Here is an 18,599-nt window from a genome sequence, read left to right as displayed (position 1 = left end):
AAAAATAAAAAATGAAGAAAAAAAGAGAAAACAAAAGAAAAGAGGAGAGCCGTCGCTCCCACCGCTCCACAACACTGTATGGCACTTAACAGCCTCGAGACTCGCATTGTGTTAACAACAAAAGACAAGTGCAAAACATCAAATCTGCAGCCCACGACATCCCACCCTTTATGGCAGCCAAACCCCCCCCCGGCCCCCCATTGAGTGCACTTGCTGGCCTCACTTCACAATGAGGGTCAAGTATCAGAGGGTCCAGTCCCCCCCTCCCCACTTGTTCATATCTGCAGTGCGCAGTTTAAAGGGGCAGCAGCATAAAATCCTGAGGATTCAAAGACATCTTCTTCATCATCTTCGTCATCATCAAGTCTGTTTTTACATCCGGAGTTCTTCAGCTGCTGGTGCAGCTCCTTCATATGCAAAACACCCAGGCGGAGGAGGAGGAGGAGGAGGAGGAAGCAAAAAAAAAACCAAAAAAACCCAATCCATCCTCCCGTTAATCGACACAACCGACTGTGCAAATAGAGAAGGGGGGGGGAAAAACGCAAAAGGAGAAGCCCCCCCTAAGTCCCAGAGCAGGGTGGCTCAGTTGGCGGTGCTGTGCTTGTAACCCGCGCCTCCCTCCTCTCCTTGTAGTCCTGAAGGACGCCCATCAGACAGGACGCCCGGGCACATTGTGACAATTTGGTGGCCATCACAACGGTCCTTAAAGCAGCAAAAAAAAACAAAAAACTCCCAAAGCGCACCAAGTGGTCCCCTCTGTGTGAGTCCTCAAGCCACATCTTCATCGAGGCTCACCATCTGCCGCTGTAAAACACAACAACGAGCCAGAGATGAGACCCCTCACGCACAAGCAGAGACCCCCCCAGCTAGTGGGCACATTCACACGGCTTACCGAGGGGTACGAGTAGCCATCGTGACTCCTGCAGATGTGGATCTCGTCTTCGGTCGTTTTTTGGTACACCGGGTTGTCGAAGTTGATGCTGTTGGTGTTTTTTAAGCGCCAGTTTCTCCACAGCAGGACGCCGCCGAACCCAATGAGGCACAGGATGACTGCGGAGAGCACAACACAAAACTGTTAAGAAAAATGAGAAACGAGAAACGGGCGGCCAGACTTCGAGCGCAGCGAGTCCATCGACACCCACCGATGGGAAGCACAATGTAGAGGGCCGTCGGCGAGGAACTCTTCTGGGGGTTGGCATCTGCTTTGACATCACCGAGTGCTGCTTGACCAAAAACAAAAGGACGTTAAAATGGCGGAGCGGGTGACAGCAACACCCTGCACAACGTTAACGGGGGGGGGGGGGGGGGGGGGCACTCACTGTGCTGGGACAGAGTGATGGCTTCTTGGTGTGTTGGGCGAGCCGTTCTGTCCACCTGGGGTGCTGATGGCGTAGTGGTCTTTGGCACAACTGAAGTTCTCCTCGGAGGAGGACTGCGTGTGGTGGTGATGGGCCGCCCACCCGACTTTGGTGTACCAAGTGGCACTTCATCAGCTGTGGAAAGGAAAGCGAGATTAAGAAATTAAAAACAAGGCTGAGGGGCAGGTAGGAGGTATGCAGCCATTTCTACCCACCCACAAACGCACGTCGTCACCAGGACAACGAGTCCATCCCGGCATGAGGTGCGAGCCCCCCGGTCCAATGTGCCCAGCAACTCGTCTGGCTGCTATACCTCGGTTATGCCAAAAGATGGCACATCAAACATCTTTAGCAATAAAATGCATGATATTTGTCATTCCAACAGATGGTGCATCATAAACATTAACACTATTTTTTAAATAAATCCTGACATTTGGTATGGGATTCACAAAAAGTACAGTTTATGAATCTAATACCAAAAGGCACATCACAGAGACATATGCATTGTATTTGTCATTCCAACAGATGGCACATCACAAACATTTGCAGTAATGCATTAGACTGCTACAAATATGTGTGATGCGCCATCTGTTAGAATGACAACTGCACACCATAGGGACAGAGGGAACAAAACCTTTGTGAAAATCGGGAACCGTACAAACAGGCCCGGCAGTGGGTCAGTCCAAGAATCTTGAAGTGCCAACTCTAACTTGTCCCCCCACGTCCACGTTTCATAACCACCCACACCTACAATTGATGGCCAGCTTGACGTCTCCATTCTCAGGCTCTTCTCATTTATAGAATCACTACGAGACTCGGAGAGCTGCCCCCCAAACGCTTCAGTGGTATGACTGATCACGCCAATGACTGGAATGCACATCAACTAAAATTGGAACGCCAAACACAATATATATAAAAAAAAAAAAAAAGCCCACCTGGCACACATCTCCTCATGTCGGCAGCCAGAACCAGATGATCGGGGCAAGCGCAGGTGTATTTAGGGGAGTGGAGAGTAATCTGGGGGGCAGGAAGGCACAGGTACTCACAGCCTCCATTGTTATTTGCACACCAGTTCACTCCTGTCAGGGAGAAACGAGGAGATGAGAAACGAGAAACCCCACCCCCTCTACAGCCCAGCACCCCCCCCCAAACCCCCCCACCGAGACCCTCCTCTGCAAACTGAAACAAACTTCTAGGGGGAAAACTCCTACCAGTGGGCTGCTTGACGTTGTGGTAGAGGATGATGTCTTGGGGGGACGCCACATTCTCGACCACCACCATGATGTCCTCTCCCGTCAGTCGGTTAGCACTGAAAATGGCTTCGTTTTCAACATCCGTCCAGAAGACCTTGTCCTAATGGGGGGGAAAAAAATCGAGAAAAAAAAAAATAAACCTTGAGGATCACCAAATCACAAAATTACCAGGCAGGCTGTCAGGAAATAAAACACAGATGACCCCCCCCCCCCCCACAGACCACCTCCGCCAAGCCACATCTACACAGAGGCGGGAAAAGAGCGACTTTCTAAATCTAACGGGAGCATCTGGCAGAATGTCGTCGTCCCCCCGATGGTCCCCAGCGTTCCACTCACTTCAAAGACGGTTAGCGAGAAGGGGTGGGCCAGCTTGTCTTCACTCGCCACGACGGTCTTCCTGTTTCCGCCGTGGACGTCAATGCTGGAGATGGTGTGCAGCTTGGAGTCGACCCAGTACAGCCGCTTGCTCTCCAGATCTGAATGTGAAATGGAGGGACGGAGAGAAAAAAAATGAAAAATACGAGTCGAGAAACGCAAAGTCACTCGTCAGACTGGAGGAGGGGTGGGGGGGTGGGTGGGTAAGGAAGGGGCTCGCATTCACGACAGACCTAGCGTGATCCCGTTGGGCCACTCGATTGTGTCTGTCACCAGAGGAATGCGATCCACGCCGTTGAGCCCAGCCTTCTCAATCTTGGCAGGGGTCCCCCAGTCCGTCCAGTACATGAACCTAAAAAGGAAAGAGAGAGAGAGACCCCCAGTCAAACCAAACCCAGTCAACGCCCGGGCAGACATCAGGGCAGCATGGATGAAGGCTCCAAAGTGAGACGCACCCATTGACGGGGTCCACCACGATATCCCTGGGCTTGGCCAGCCCACTCCTGAAGAGCGTTTTCCGGCGAGTGCCATCAGTCGTCGCCACGGAGATGGTGCTTAAATCCGAGTCCGTCCAGTAGAGGTTTCTGTGGACCCAGTCGACGGCAATGCCATCAGGAGCGGCAATGTCGTTCCCAATGACGGTGGCATGGTGGGACGAGTTGTCCGCCTTCTCCATGTGTGTGCTGCACTCCCGGACAAAAAAAAAAAAAAAAAAGAGAAAAAGCGGGCATTGAGACACGCCTGGGGTCGATACGGGACTCGTGAACTTCATTAGTGTCTAGCGTGCCTGCCAGGGTCCCCTACCTGTAGATCTTCTTCTGGGAAAGGTCGGCCCAGTAGATCTTGTTTGCCGGGATCTCCATATCCAAGGCTACCACATTCTTGAGGCGAGGAATGAGGCGCGTGTACTCGCTGCGGTCCAGTGTGATTTTGCGCACTTCGTGATGGTTTGTAAAAAACAAATAGGCCACCGTGCCTGTGGATGAGGAAGACGAAGAAGAGGAGCCGCCGTCAGAACGTTCGTCTCTCCGTCACATGACGGGGCTGGGGCTCCTCCCCAAACACCTCAGGACTTACCCATCACTCTGCAGGACTTGTTCACAGGGTCCAGGTGGTAGCCCTCCCGACACTCGCACTTGTATCCCCCCTCCAGGTTGACGCAGATCTGGCTACAGGTGTCTGGGTTTTGGCACTCATCGATATCTAAGGGAAAAGCGGGCAAACATGGCAAAGGTCAGGAAATGTGGCACACAGACGTTCATGAAGTCCTGTGGTTGGGGGGTCATCTCACCTTGGCAGCGTTTCTTATCGGCCAGCTGGAAGCCAGAAGGGCACAGGCACTCGAAACCAACTTTGAGGTCATTGCAAGTGTGGGAGCAGCCGCCATTGTTGTACAGGCACTCGTTGGTCTCTGAGAGAAAACAAAACACACGTTTGAGGACCCCCATTTCAAAAGGGTCACTTCTTAAGACACGCTGAGCCGAGGCAGGACCACCGCTTACAACAGGCAAGTCAACTTCAGGGACACCGCAAAAGGTGAGGCAAAAAAAAAAAATAAAATATATATATATATATATATATATATATATATATATATATATATATATATATATATATATATATATATATATATATATATATATATATATATATATATATATATATATATATACACATACATACACCAGGGGAGCGGACCCCTGGCATGACCCCTGGGGTGAGTGACTGAAGGGTAACGCCAGTTCTTCGCAATTCGTTTATTGTTGTCGTGATGCGGTGGGTGGTAAGGGATGTTACTCATTGGCACTGCGCAGCCAAAAGGGGGCACCGAGGGGCAGTGAGGGGATAGCCAGGCAGCGCCACTCAATGGACACAGAATGAAGGCGTTATGTGGTGGTGGTCTCGGATTCGAGATGCCAACTAAATTGAAAAAACTTTTAAGAGCTCCTCGCCTTCAAGGTCTTTAACCATTCGAGACCCCCACACACGGCGGACACAAAATAAAGCTCTCCACCGAGATGCACGTTACGGGGTGGTGGGCCCGTTACTCACCACATTCTTTGAGGGGCTCGTCAGACCAGTCCCTGCAGTCCCTCTGCTTGTCACACACCTGGGCCATGTTTATACACTCGCCACTCTTGCACCGAAACTTTCCTGGTCCTTCACACAGCGTCACTGTTGGGGGGAAAAACGAAACAAAACGAGGCTTCAATGGAGGGTCTCGGCTTCAGGGCATATCGGTAGGTTCTGTGATCTTGGAGCGAGTGTCACACGGTCACCAGATGTTCCCCTCTTTGTCCCACCCAGATCACAAACTCTCACCGTTGACACAGCCCATCTCGTCACTGAGGTCCTTGCAGTCGTACTCCCGGTCGCACTGCCGGCTGCCATGTATGCAGGTCCCGTCGTTGCACTGGAACTCGTCCGGGCGGCATGTCGGCTTTTCTGGGGTAAAGAACAGAGTCCGCGGTGCCCGTGTTACTTTCCTGCATCACCTCTTTCAAAAGGCGCCCCCCCCAGATCAACTAAGTAACGAGAGAGGATAGGGAAACGGGGCTCACCACAGTTGGCCTCATCCGAGTGGTCCCGGCAGTCGTTGGTGCCGTCGCAGAGCCACTTCTGATGGATGCACTCGCCGCTGCCGCACTGGAACTCGAGTGAGGAGCAGTGAGTGGAAGTGGAGGGTTTGCGCCCCGGGCAGTTCTGAGGCCACTCGTCGGACTGGTCAAGGCACTCAGGGTCTCCATCACAGGCCCAAAGCAGGGGGATGCATGCAGAATTGTTGCACTGGAACATGTTGGGTCCGCAAGTGGGAGTGGGACACGAGTCTTCATCGCTGCCATCATCGCAGTCCTTCTCTTCATCACACACAAACTGCACCGAGATGCACTTCCCACTGCGGCAGCGGAACTCGTCGTCCGTGCAGTTTTTGAGGGCTAAAAGGGGGCAAAGGAGGAAGAGGAAGGTGAGGCGACCAAATGGGAAGAAATGACTGGGCCAAGGAGAAGAGGAAGGGCAAGGGCAGTCGGGAGACCGAGGGCGAACTTACGACAATTGAGCTCATCGGCGCCGTTCTCGCAGTCCACCTTCGAGTCACAATGCCACTCACGGGGGACGCACTGGTTCATAGCACCGCCACAGCTAAACTCACTGGGTGAGCACGTCTTCAGTTCTGGCAGGCGAGCGAAAAAGGAAAAAAGAAATTCAAGTCAACACTCCCGCTCTCTAGCACTTGACTGGCCAGCAGCGCCCGAGCCCACCCACGTCCCAACTCCTGAGGACACAGTAGGGTCTGCGCAGGAGTTACCCCCAACAACGTCTCAGTACTCACGGCATGAAGAGTAGAGCTCATCGGAGCCATCGCTGCAGTCATCGGTACCGTCACAGATCCAGCGGTAGGGGACACATCTTTCGTTGGCACACTGGAAATAATTCTGGGCACAGGTAGAAGAAAGTGCTGAAAGCAAACAGAAATATGGAAGGTTGGCATCGATCAAATAACAAAGACTCCTAAATGGACACGAAAACGTAATGTGCCAGGCCAACAAGGACCTCCCGAAATTACCGGGCGATGCCCAGACAATGGCCACTGTCACCAGCTCTGTAACATTTCACTTGGCCAGTTCAACACAAGCCAGGGTGCAAACCCGAGAGCGGCATCAGTGTGTAGTGTCCTTGTGGTCACAACGCCACTCCACCTGAGACGAGACACGTGCAGTCCGGGGAGCAGCAGGGGGATACTGCAGGAGAAAGGAGGCGCAGACCACCAAGCCCAGCATGCCCAGGGACAGAAGAATTTGTGGTGACCTCATAATGTCACATATTCTAAAGGTGGCCTTATTCTTCCCCCTACTGGCATTTTCTCCTTCTTTTGCACATTTGTCACATGACACACTCAACAACTGGCAGCAGCCATGCATTTGCCCCCCCCCCCCAGGACACACCGACCAGGGTCCTATACAAGAAGGACCAGTGACACACACACCCAGGCACTGCGGGCCAGTTGAGTGACACTTCTTTAGACTGCGGCGTTTTATACCGACTCTCTTTTTCATTCATTTTTAATAAACGTAATAAAAGTTCTGCCTTGCATTTTAATGGTTTGCCATCCTTTACACGCAAGTCACGGCTCTTTCATACATCAGCCATTTTCTAATCTGCTGACTTGGCACAGAGCAAATCACTCCAACAGATGGCACATCACAAACTTGTGTAGTACTAAATGGCATGCTTGTCATTCCAACAGATGGTGCATCATAAACATTACCACTGCTTTTATGAATCCCATACCAAATGGCATATAACAGACATATATGTATTGCATGGGGCTCTGCAAATGTTAACACTGAGCTTTATTTGGACTTTTTAGATTTCAACCAATCTTAGCTGGGTAGTACACAGCTAGTAAAAAAAACAAGCGTCTGTGTGTCTGTCTGGCTGCTACAGCTCTGTCATGCCAAAAGATGGCACATCAAACATTTTTAGCAATACAGTGCACTGTATTTATCATTCCAATAGATGGTGTATAATAAACATTAACACTACTTTTTTTTTATAATAAATCCTAAAGTAGTGTCTAAGTTTATGAGTCCCATACCAAATGGCATATCACAGAGACATACACATTGCATTTATCATTCCAACAGATGGTGCATCACAAACATTAGAATTTATATAAAAAAAAAAAAAGTGTTAAAGTCTCAGTTTATGAATCCCATACCAAATGGCACATCACAGAGACATATGCATTGCATTTGTCATTCCAACAGATGGCACATCACGAACATCCTTAGTAATGCGTTTGACTGCTATAAATGTGTGTGATGCACCACCTGTTAGAATGACAAATGCAATGCAGTTTAATTAGTACAAAATTATTACTAGTATTACAAAATGCCTCCCAATAGATGGCTTTAACGTTTGCAGTGTGCTGAGGTCTCAATTGATTACGGAGATTTCAACCCGTGTTAGATGGGTGGCACAGCTGGTTCATTAATACAATGGTTGACACACTGGCACGGAGATTCATCGATGTGGCTTACATATTAAATCTGACAAGCTGCTTAAAGTGCCGCTGATGCCACAACAAGCTGAGAGACGCTAGCAGGGTGCTGTCCTCACTCTGATCTTTGGACCGACGAGTATGTGAGCTGCGCCTTGAGTAGGAACACGAAGATGCTATTCAGGCCAAAGGCTACTGATCCAAGTTCAAGTTCAATTGTGAAAAGAAGGGCAAAGAATACTCGGTCAAATCAACACAGAATAAAATCGGTATTAAACGCAAGCCACCCCAAGTTGTAATGTAACGCAATAAGCAAGAGCAGTTCTAGCAGATATACAGTATGTAGTACTGGGGAGTGTTGGCCAAGAAAGGGGGTCATTTTGCTTGACTTCTCACTATAGCAGATATAAGAAGTTTGTGTAAGTGTGTGCTTCAATGTAAACGTTTAAAACTCTAAATATTCTCAGCTGTAACAGCAGTTTGTCATTTGTCACCGTCTGACGGAGGTCCATGGAGGGCTAAACCCCTGGTAAAGGATCAAAAATAAACCTCATAATTGTCATCATTGACCCTGAAATGGCCTAAAACGATACCCGATAGGCTTCTCTTTCAAAGTCGACATCTTTAACCTTCTGCCGGTGGATCTTGGAGGGACCACCAGTGACCGCATTAGTGACCAGCAACCAACCCTCCACCGGCCTGTACTACCGATCCTCATTCTGTCCGAGTTTGGTGAGGTTTGACCCCTTGTACCCCATTGGGCTCACGTGGCCTGCATGGCTTCAAGTCCTTCTCATCATTTTTGGTCGACTTTTTAATGAACAAAGGGTGTCTGGTCCAGAGGGGCAAAACTGGGGAGGACCCTCATACAGCTCGGTGCTGAGGGGTACGTCATGTGTGCCGGTGGGTCAAGAGGCGATTTCAAAGGGTTCAAACGGGATTGCTGTGAACCCCTGGAACTCGGCACCAAGAGCGAAGGCCACTAGTAGAAGACACAAGATGGGGCCAACACCTCATTGATACTCGTAACCCACCAGTCCCATTAGAATTGTAAAGCACTAATGTCCACACTCCTCCACCTTCTACTGGCTTATCACTCCTGGCTCAGCCCTGACACAAGGACAGACCCCCTGGACCAATAGAGTGGTCATCATGACATTATCAAACACTTGGAACGTTACCTGCAGAAACGCCTACTCACTCCATCCGTCTGGCACCCCGACGTCGCCCAATAACCTAACAGCACACCCCCCTTCAGATTGTGGGAGGGACCCCCGACACAGAAGGCACCCCCCCCATCTGAGAACTGACTGACTGAAGGCCCAGAGCGGGCACTCGGCGGGTGTGAAGCGAGCCATTCCTGAGCCGTCTCAGGTGCAGCTCCTCATGTTCACATTCCTGAGTGCTGAGCGACTTCCCTTTACTGTCACACGGCCCCTCAGAGGGGCACCAGGCCTCTTTAAGAGGAAATCCACGGGTGGGGCGAAGCGATCACACCACTGGCCCACGATTGGCCGACACCACGAGCAGCTGATGACGAACACGAGGAGGGGGTGTGGCCACCGAGGCACATCCGCAGCAACTGTCAAACAAACAGGCAGGCAGGCAGATGAGGCGGGCGGAAGCGGAATGGAGAGCGACGGAGAAATGGCCTCACATCACGGGGCAGAAATAAAACAAAGAAAAATAAACGAAAGGGGCTGACTGGGGCCGCTTTATTATTCTTTTATGTATTAGAGAGGCTCTCCAGTTTACTCCTTTGTTCATACAACTAACTGTCTGCCACGTGGTCCAATGTGCTTGCCTTAGAAATCAATCACTTGCCATTGCGGATGCCCACCGTAGGTAGCGGTGATCACCCAGGGGGCACTGCCTACAAAAACCCAAGCGGGCCAATCAAAGAGGCCAAGAGCAAATCCGGATACCCGCCGTCAGCTACTCGCACCTCACCTGGCAGGTGACCAGCAGATACTGGTCACCATGGCAACAATGTAACAGCAGGTGTTGTGCATGTGCCCATAAGTCGCCAGGGCACTGGGCCCAGCATTAAACATTCAACAATACGTCCCTATCGGAGAGAGTGGAGTGACACGTTACAGTCTGCTATACGGCGTGAAATAACAGAAAAGGTGCCGTCCGTCCTTCACCCAGTTAATCAATCAACTAATTCTGTCACCACAACGCAGAGGGCAGCAGACTGGCAGTGAGCACAGGGCAGAATCCTGACCAGGATGGGACACCAATCATCCACAAAGCACCCTGGGTGGCATTGGTCAACACAACGCAGCACGTCTCTGAGACACACGAGGACAAGCAGGCTGCACACACCGCAAATAGCCAGTGCGGATACTGAACCCCAGTCTGTGCGGGTGGGGTGCTGCGTACACAAGGATTTCATCCAAATGCCATTCCAACAATAATATCCACTCGCAGAGCCACAGCACAGACCAGGAAGTGACATCACTGCAGTTGTAGACCAGGAAGTGACATCACCGTAGCTTCAGGACCAACTTCATAAAATGACTTTGGGAAGGTTTCAGCGGGTCTTGGCAAGTAAGTCTAGAGCAGCCAAAACCTTCCCCAAGTCATTTTATGAAGCTGGTCCTGAAGCTGCGGTGATGTCACTTCCTGATCTACAGCTGCGGTGATGTCACATCCTGGTCTGTGCTGTGGCTCTGCGAGTGGACGCTACTCCATTCCAAACACAAACGAAATTAAATACATTTTAAATTGTATTCACTGCACATCCCGCCAAAGCTTTCCATCTGCGGTGGCCTGCAAGTCAAGGATGAGGTACAATTGTACACATGAGGAAGCCCAGGTGACTCAAGGGGTCACCCTAGTGGTTTGACCGTCCACTCCGACATACTGGCCAGCAATCCCAGCATCCAGGAAGCGACCGGAGCGGCTCGGCTCTGCACCACTGCAGTCTGGGGCGGCTGCCCAAAAGCAGCTTAGGTGTTAACAGGAGGAGCGGTGCCACCCTAAGTCTGGCCAAGAGGTGAACCCAGGACAGCAATAATACCCCCCCCCCCGGCCCCCCCCTTCTACCGGCTTATCATATGTGACCCTCATTATCTGTTCAGCAAACGGAGTTGCATCCAAAAAATCTCAATTTCCTACCCCTGTAGCCTTGACCCCTGCTACAATTTACTTAATGGGGGCTAACGCCCGGACCCTGCGTCCAAAAGGCATGTTTACCAATGGGAGGCTCCGCGGACACTCGGCTCTCACTGAAAACTCGAACAAACATTTTAATGTTCTTAAAAAGCGTTACACAGGAACCCCAAAAACCATCCCTGGTGGTCCCGATGGTCCCACGTGACAGCTCCTTGTGTTTTTATTTGTTTGCATGTGTTGCTCAGCTTGTCAGGGAGGCACTGAAGATCCCACTGGGGACAGTAAACAGCCGCTAATTACAGTCTCACCCCCCCCCCCCCTTCGAGAACTGTCTCTCGTTCTGAGCGCTCCCAGCTCGGTTCACGTTTACAAGGACCTTTTCAACTGTTCCTCAGCACTCGGAGTTCTCCATCACATACACGGCAGCCCTCACACATCGGACCACGTGATTAACGCTCCCTTCATCCTGTCCATTACCTCGCCCCACATCCTGCAAGTCACAGTAGACAAATCATCTTAAAGTGGGACGGACACTGCAATAAAAAAAAAAAACCCCACAAATATACAGAAGCCCCCCATAGATGATGGGTTGTTTGACTGTCCAAAATATTTTGCGTCCTGACACTGTTTCACTGCTCTACATTGACGTTGTGGTCCTCCCTGCTCAACCTGATGATGAACTTCCTATGCTACTTTGGGCTTATTGTGTAGTCTGCCAATAAAAAGAGACCCCAACAGAGGGGGGGGGGGAACCTCCATTCGTTTTAGGACCCCAAAAGAGCTCAAGTGCAGGCGCCATGCTCCATTTGGACTCCCCGAGTGATCTTCAGTGAGTTGTTCGCCACTGGTGACGTGAAGCTGCTCGATTTAACCTCCATATTGATGCCCTCAGTAACGCTACTGGAAAATCAGTGTGCCCCCCCCCCATGGACTCTGTGTGTTTTGCGGGCCGAATGTAAAACTGTGCAGCACACTCGAGTTATTTATGGATGATGCTTCCATCATATCCTTTGGGTTCTGAATTGAGAGCGGTGCAGAAAGACCATTGGGAGGTTCTGGTGGTTTCCCCAGTCACTACCTAACCAGCAACACCAGCTGAAGATCCCATCTGCACGTGGACGTCCACCCGCCCAAATCTGAAATCTACACTGGCCACAAACCGCACTCGCAATGGCTTAATAAAAAGGGTAGGACCAGCTGGACCGTCCATTACGCCTGGTAAACATCTGCATCTCCACGACTAAATGTTCGTTATCTGTAAGCACATGAAGAGGAAATACGCCTGGCTATCAGACCTACAACACACTACGTGTAATTTGTTATCAGTGTGAGATTTGCCCCGATGAGAGAGACGGCAGGGTGGTGGGCACCAAGCAACCTAAACCTCTCAGGTGGGCCACACGCTTAACCAATCTGATGGTCCCTTCACACCCGGCTTGGCATATCAGCAGTTAAATTGTCAATGTGGCGGAGGACATTCGCATCAATCAAGCTATCCCAATCCCCCCAGAACGGCCTCATGGGAATACACACAGACAGAAGCAGCGGTTCAGCTACCTTTCACCTGGATTCCACCTATCTAATGTCCACACAGGTTAGCTAAAACTTCCTGGGCACTGTGAAACGAGCCAAGGGCACCCATGCCCGTACATTCAACCCGACCTGCAAAATGCTGAACTGAAGAAGCCAGTTACTCACTCACCACTTGGGGCGAGCCTTGTGCTATCAGTCTTCAAGCTGGGGTGTCACCTGGGTGTATGCCACCGCAGGGCACTGTCACACCGTATTTACTCTGGCAGCCACGCCTTATCGGTCACTGTCTAGGCTTGGTCCTGGCCGTAGAGAAATGGATCATCCCCTCCGTGGAGAGCCGAATTCATCTCCAGCTTCCAAAAAGTTCACCATATGTCTAAATGTACCCCCTAAGGAATGGCACCACTATAATGGATACCATGCTGTCACCTTTTCTTTGCTATAACTAGACAGGTACCCCCCCCCCCCCCCCCTCATTCTTGCACTGCTCTAGGAGTGCGGACTTGAACCCTGGCACCATCACTGTCTGGGTGGGGTATGCATGTTGGTGACGGATTCCCTAAAACCTCCCAAATATGTTCAAGTCAAGTAACCCGGGCGACTTCAAAATGGCCCATTATGTGCAGTGTGGGTGTGGTGACGATCTACCTGTGACCTGATTGACACCCATTCCCCCCCCCCCCCCCCCCCCCAAGCATCTGGAATTGGTGCCCAAAAAAATCGCCCGATGAACTTCGACGGCTCACAATCTTAAATAAGGTCAAAGGGGGGTCTGAAACATGCCTGCCTGGATTGACCTCATCGCCCCCTCCGGCAATCCTAATGTGTGTCTCGACCCTGCAGGTGACAATGACAGAAGCACTGAAGTCGTGGCGATGGTCTTCATGCCTTCAAAAATACCTTTGGGGGGGCGGTCGAGATTAAACAACGAGGTCTTAACACAGCACCACATACCAAAGACGTAACAAAGATCACAAGTCGCTGCCAGAGCGCCCGATGTCGAGAACAGGCTCAGCGGGTTCTTAAGGAATGCTTTTTAGTGGAATGTGGCATTTGTGCAGCAGATTGGGTATCCACTATGGAATTTAGGTCCCCGACTGCACTCGATTTAAGTGAAGTGAACTTTTCAAACCAATAAAACTGGTGAGAACTTAAAAGTTCACTTTAAAAATCGAGTCTGACAAGTGGGGCTGCAATGCAAGAAGAAATGCGTTTCTCTGGATTGCTGACTCCGCTTAATTCAGCGTTTGAATCACTGGGCGCAAGGAGCCAAACCGGCAGCTTCAGGCACAAGGCAGGAACCCACCCAGGACGAGTTAAAGTTGCTGGCACACCCAGCCTTACACAAACAGATTAATTTCCATGGCCACATTAACCTTCTATTAACGACGGCCTAACCAATCACAAACAACTGAGTCAACTAACGCCCGTTTATCTGACACTACAGCCCTCGAGCCCGGATGATTCGATAAAAGTCAACAGAAATGAACATCTTTAACACGCAGTTAACCCTTCCTGAAAAACAATCAAATGTGAAACCCCCCAAAGCGACACTCTGACCCATACAATCCCAGATCACATCTGTAATTCATGGAAACCTCAACCTCACTTTCACGTTCAAAGTCTTCTGCCGTCTTTAAATTATTAATCTTGCCGCCCCAGACTTGAAGGTGACACTCGTGTGGCTAAACGCGGCCATAAATGTCAACGAGTTTCAATTCACCGTAAAAAGACAAAAAGTCGGCTTTTCCCCCACCGCACTGACACGTGGGACTTTTTTTTTTTTGGGTACCGTTTATAGCACGGCTCTCGACGTTCAGCTGGTGGAGGAGTTTCTGGTGCTGTGAATCACCTGATAAAAACTTTCTCAAGATGAAAAGTACGTAGAAGGATACAAAAGAATCAACACACACACAAAAAGAGGAACAAAGGGTCCGGTTTACTAAAAATGTTGAAATGCTGGGTCAGTCTACAGAATGGGGCGATTTCTCAGTCGAAAAATACAGTAAAGGAAATTGCAACTCAGAGCGCACTGGAAACGCACCGGGGATTGGGAAACCCAGCAGTTTCCATTCTCATTGGAATCAAGCAGATGTCATTTGGCGTTGGCATCCGCACTCTTTTGGCTTTAAGGGAAGAGCACACGACAAGTTGATTAGTCATTGGAGTGACGAGTGACACTTTAGAAGAAAAAAATAAAACAAATAAAAATCACCTCGGTGTTTCATTTCAATACACGCAAAGTGTACGCCTTGTAAAAACAGTCAAGTAAAGCAGAGAGAAGTGCAGACTCTTCAGTTACTCTGCCAAAAGGAGGACAGTGAAGAAGTGGAGCCTATTGTAATGGCTGGGAAATGATGGGCAAGTCAACGTGGGGGTGATAGCGAGGGGCTCGGTCACAGACTATACGGACTTGTGTGTCAGCGCTGTGGTACCCTCAAAGCCAGTGTGTGTTCCTTTCCAAAGAACAAGTCCTGGATTACTAAGCCCCCCCCCCCCAAAATGAGAAGACGACCACATTCAAATCTGGTCACCAGAAGGCTTTGAGGGGCACTCAACAACAATGCTAAACTAGAATAACATGAAGGGCCTTTGGAGTGGACTGGACATCACTGCTGGACTCGAGCAATTCAGGCCTCCGGTACTTCAAGGGGCTAATGCCCTGAACCAATATTTGAACAGGTTTTCACTCCCCCCACCACCACCACCTTCTTCTTCTTCTTCCAATGACCAGTCCTCCAGTCCTCATTCGCTGGAATGGCCGGTGATGAGCAAGTGTGTCACGCAACGCTACAAGGGCACTGCCAGGTCAGATGTCAGTCAGTCAGTTTTCATTGTGTAGATTTAAGAGAGGTTTGTTGTTTAATTATAATAATATTTACATTTTGTGCTTCTGTAAAATGTCCAACTTCCCCCAAGGCCAAATTAATGATTGTCTCTATTAAAAGTTCAACCTAAAATTAAAATGTCCCCAAACTTACCAACCTCCCATAGGTTTTCAACCCACTGTGGGCGAGGCGGGGCCACCCCAACCAATGGCAGAATTTACAATTTAGAAAGTGGGGTACTCCCTGCCTTACCTGTTCTATTTTACTTCATTTGGACAAGCAATCTTTGTTAAGATTATCTCATTAAAACAATACAAAAAAAAAAAAAATACTTGATGGAAATGACTGGAACCAGCTTAGCAGGACATGCAAATATTGAAAATGTTCTCAGATGATCAAAGATCATCCTCAAAGCCCGCCCACTATTTCATATACTCATTTTATTATTTCCGTTTCTGCACTGCCAAACAAATGGATGGCCCCCCTCTGTCAATAATGCTGTTTAAATATTAACCAATTCAAATCTCGCCTCTGAGAACGGATGGACAGCTTTTCTGTATTTTCCCCGATTGGGATTTTTTTGTACATTCTTTTTTTTTTTTTCGCTCTTTATTTCGCCTTATACAATTTCTTGTATTAGGAATTTGTTAGCTTTCGCATACCCCTTGGGGTCAGAGCGCAGGGTCAGCCATTGTACAGCGCCCCTGCAGCAATTACAGGTTAAGGGCCTTGCTCAAGGGCCCAGCAGAGCAGTGGCCTTTTTGGCAGTGACGGGGATTCGAACCGTCAACCTTCGGGATACCAGCGCAGATCCTTAGCCTCAGAGCCATATATATATACGATATATTTTTTTTTTGTCTTCCTTTAAGGCCAAGATTTTGCTCCTATAAAAATGGTGGGCACATTAACGCGTCCCAGGTCTTCAATCACACCAATAAGCAAAAAAAGAAACGCCTCGCGCTTTATTTCGCGGGGTGGTCGCAGGCCACAAAACGCATTACCCCCCCTATGCACTTGAGTGCAGATTCCTGCTGTTACACTTAGGGGGGCTTCGAGGGCGCGCCGCCTCGCCCCTCTCATGTCTCAAGGTACTATCAGCAGACCACGCCACTTTCAGTCCCGCCCCTTTTACGCCCGTGACGCGCTCGCGTTGCCGTGCTCCTATTGGCCGGCACATCTCGTGTTTCTACGGTATCCAATCGGGTGGCTCGTTCGAGGTGCTCATTCACTGCGGTGGAATGTTTGTAAGTGGCAGGCGGGCGTCGAGGAGAGCAACGGCGTTGCTGATGTGAGTGTCAAACAGTGCGGCATATCAGAAAAACTCTAAACTGGCTCTTTAACAATTTCGCAGTTTTAGAAATAATCACGCAGTGGCATTAAACTGACTTTTAACAATGTAAAAATGCCACTTGCGGTATTTAAGCTGCACCATCGGTGCCCCGCTCCACCCACTAATCAGCACGCCGCCACCGCTTTCTCTATTTTACACAATCATCACCAGTATTAGTCGCAAACTTTTTTCGCTCTCATCTCTGGTGCTTTCCCCGAGAATACTGGGAATGCAACAGACGCAAACATACAATCACCCGCCCGTTAACACTGCGCACCTATCCAATGGCACATTAAGCACATTTTGGCACATCCATCTACTGTTGCTTCTGCCTCCCAGCTCACAAATGCCAAAGCCCCGTTACGTCTTAACAATCCCAGATCCTAATATACCCTCCCAGCCAAAACAGAAAAGCTGCCCGGCTCACACGCGAAGGAAACGCAGTTCAAGTTCAAAGCCAGGCCACTAAGCCCCCACGGGTGGGCCTACCCTCCAGCCACCGGATCACAAACGCGGCGGTGCCGCCTTCTTTGAAGGCTGCACTTGAACAGACCATAATGAGATAAAAGTTGGGATACTTACCAGAGTCGGTCACTAAGCAGACAGTCGCAAGCCACAGAAGCGCACGTAGTGTCGTTATCATTTTCTTGCTTTCTTTTTTGTGTGTTCCCTGGATTTCCCCGAGTTCCTTGGAATTTGATAACTTTTATGTTTTAGTTGTGTCTACAGTCTGGGATAGCACTGGATGACAGGGGTGTGCCCTGAGCTCCTACAAAGCCTAACGCCGCTTTAGTGATGCCGGTACTGCGAAACGTCAATGAAAGCACGAGCCCTCCGCCTCAGTCCATTTGAATGGGCTGCCGAAAGAGGCGGGGCTTGCGATGGGGTGATATTTAAAAGCATCCAACCTCACCATACAGGGCGGGGCTTAGCAGCACACCACGCGGAAAGCCCTGCAATTAACTCTTCCGTCCCCCGGGCGATCAAGAATAGGTGGCTTTAGAGACGGGCGAAGACGGAGGAGAAACACATTAGGGAGGGGTTAACAGAATCCTGCTGGATCAAAAATGGAGAGCAGAACTCGGGGTGGGGTGGGGTGTGATTGGGGAGAAATGTTGACAGTCCTGAGAGGGAGAATTTGTAGAAAAAGTGCGGCTACACGTGGGCAACAGCAACGTCAACGATAAATACAAAACAGGAGACGCTCTCCTCCAGGAAGTAACCTCCGCAAAGGGGTCGGCACGTTTCATCATCTAAGCAATGTGCAGAAGCGATTAAAAAGGCACATCACCCGTTAGTTAGGTTATATCGTAAAAAAAAATAACTATAAAACAAGAGACTGAGGCAAGTCAACCTCCTGCCACTCCCATCGAGAGCTTTCTGACCAGCTGGTTTGGGAACTGCCATGTCTCTGATCCGGACTTGGGACCTCCCAGCCCTCCATTAAAGATATCTTTTATCAAGCATTACACCCACAGAGCTGACAGCATTGCCTCTCTCTCACCTCCATCTGGCAGAAGGTTCTGTAGCATCCAAACCAGTTCTGCCAGTCTGCCCATCAGCTGCTACCCTTTGCTGGTCTGGACTCTGAACTCTGTGCTGCCCACCAGCCCTCAGATCTTCTAGTCGTTTATTTATATGTGCATTTGTAACAACTGTAGATTTCATTTATTATTTATTACTAACCATTTCAATTTATTACCATCAACTCGTTTACGTGTTATTTATTGGTTTAACTATAGTATAGTGCAGTATAAATCTCTGCTTGTCTTGCTCTTGTTCTGTGCTTATCATCTAAAT

At 49.6% G+C, this 18,599-nt stretch overlaps 1 protein-coding gene across 1 annotated transcript; it reads right to left on the bottom strand.

Moving 5' to 3' along the window:
• Positions 1-231: 231 nt before the first annotated feature.
• ldlra (low density lipoprotein receptor a) lies at positions 232-17,608 on the bottom strand. Its single transcript, XM_028823548.2, has 18 exons — positions 17,382-17,608; positions 6,318-6,443; positions 6,036-6,158; positions 5,548-5,922; positions 5,309-5,431; positions 5,039-5,161; positions 4,278-4,397; positions 4,064-4,189; positions 3,791-3,962; positions 3,442-3,669; positions 3,220-3,338; positions 2,948-3,087; positions 2,570-2,711; positions 2,294-2,437; positions 1,320-1,493; positions 1,143-1,220; positions 893-1,050; positions 232-804 (listed from the first exon to the last, which is right to left on the bottom strand). The coding sequence occupies exons 1-18, from the start codon at positions 17,440-17,442 to the stop codon at positions 769-771; spliced, it is 2,568 nt and encodes an 855-aa protein (XP_028679381.1). The 5' UTR covers positions 17,443-17,608; the 3' UTR covers positions 232-768.
• Between the last annotated feature and the right edge of the window lie 991 nt (positions 17,609-18,599).

This window comes from Erpetoichthys calabaricus, chromosome 17, assembly GCF_900747795.2.
Source record: "Erpetoichthys calabaricus chromosome 17, fErpCal1.3, whole genome shotgun sequence".
Classification (NCBI taxonomy): domain Eukaryota; kingdom Metazoa; phylum Chordata; class Cladistia; order Polypteriformes; family Polypteridae; genus Erpetoichthys; species Erpetoichthys calabaricus.
This window is presented reverse-complemented; position numbering and strand designations above follow the sequence as displayed.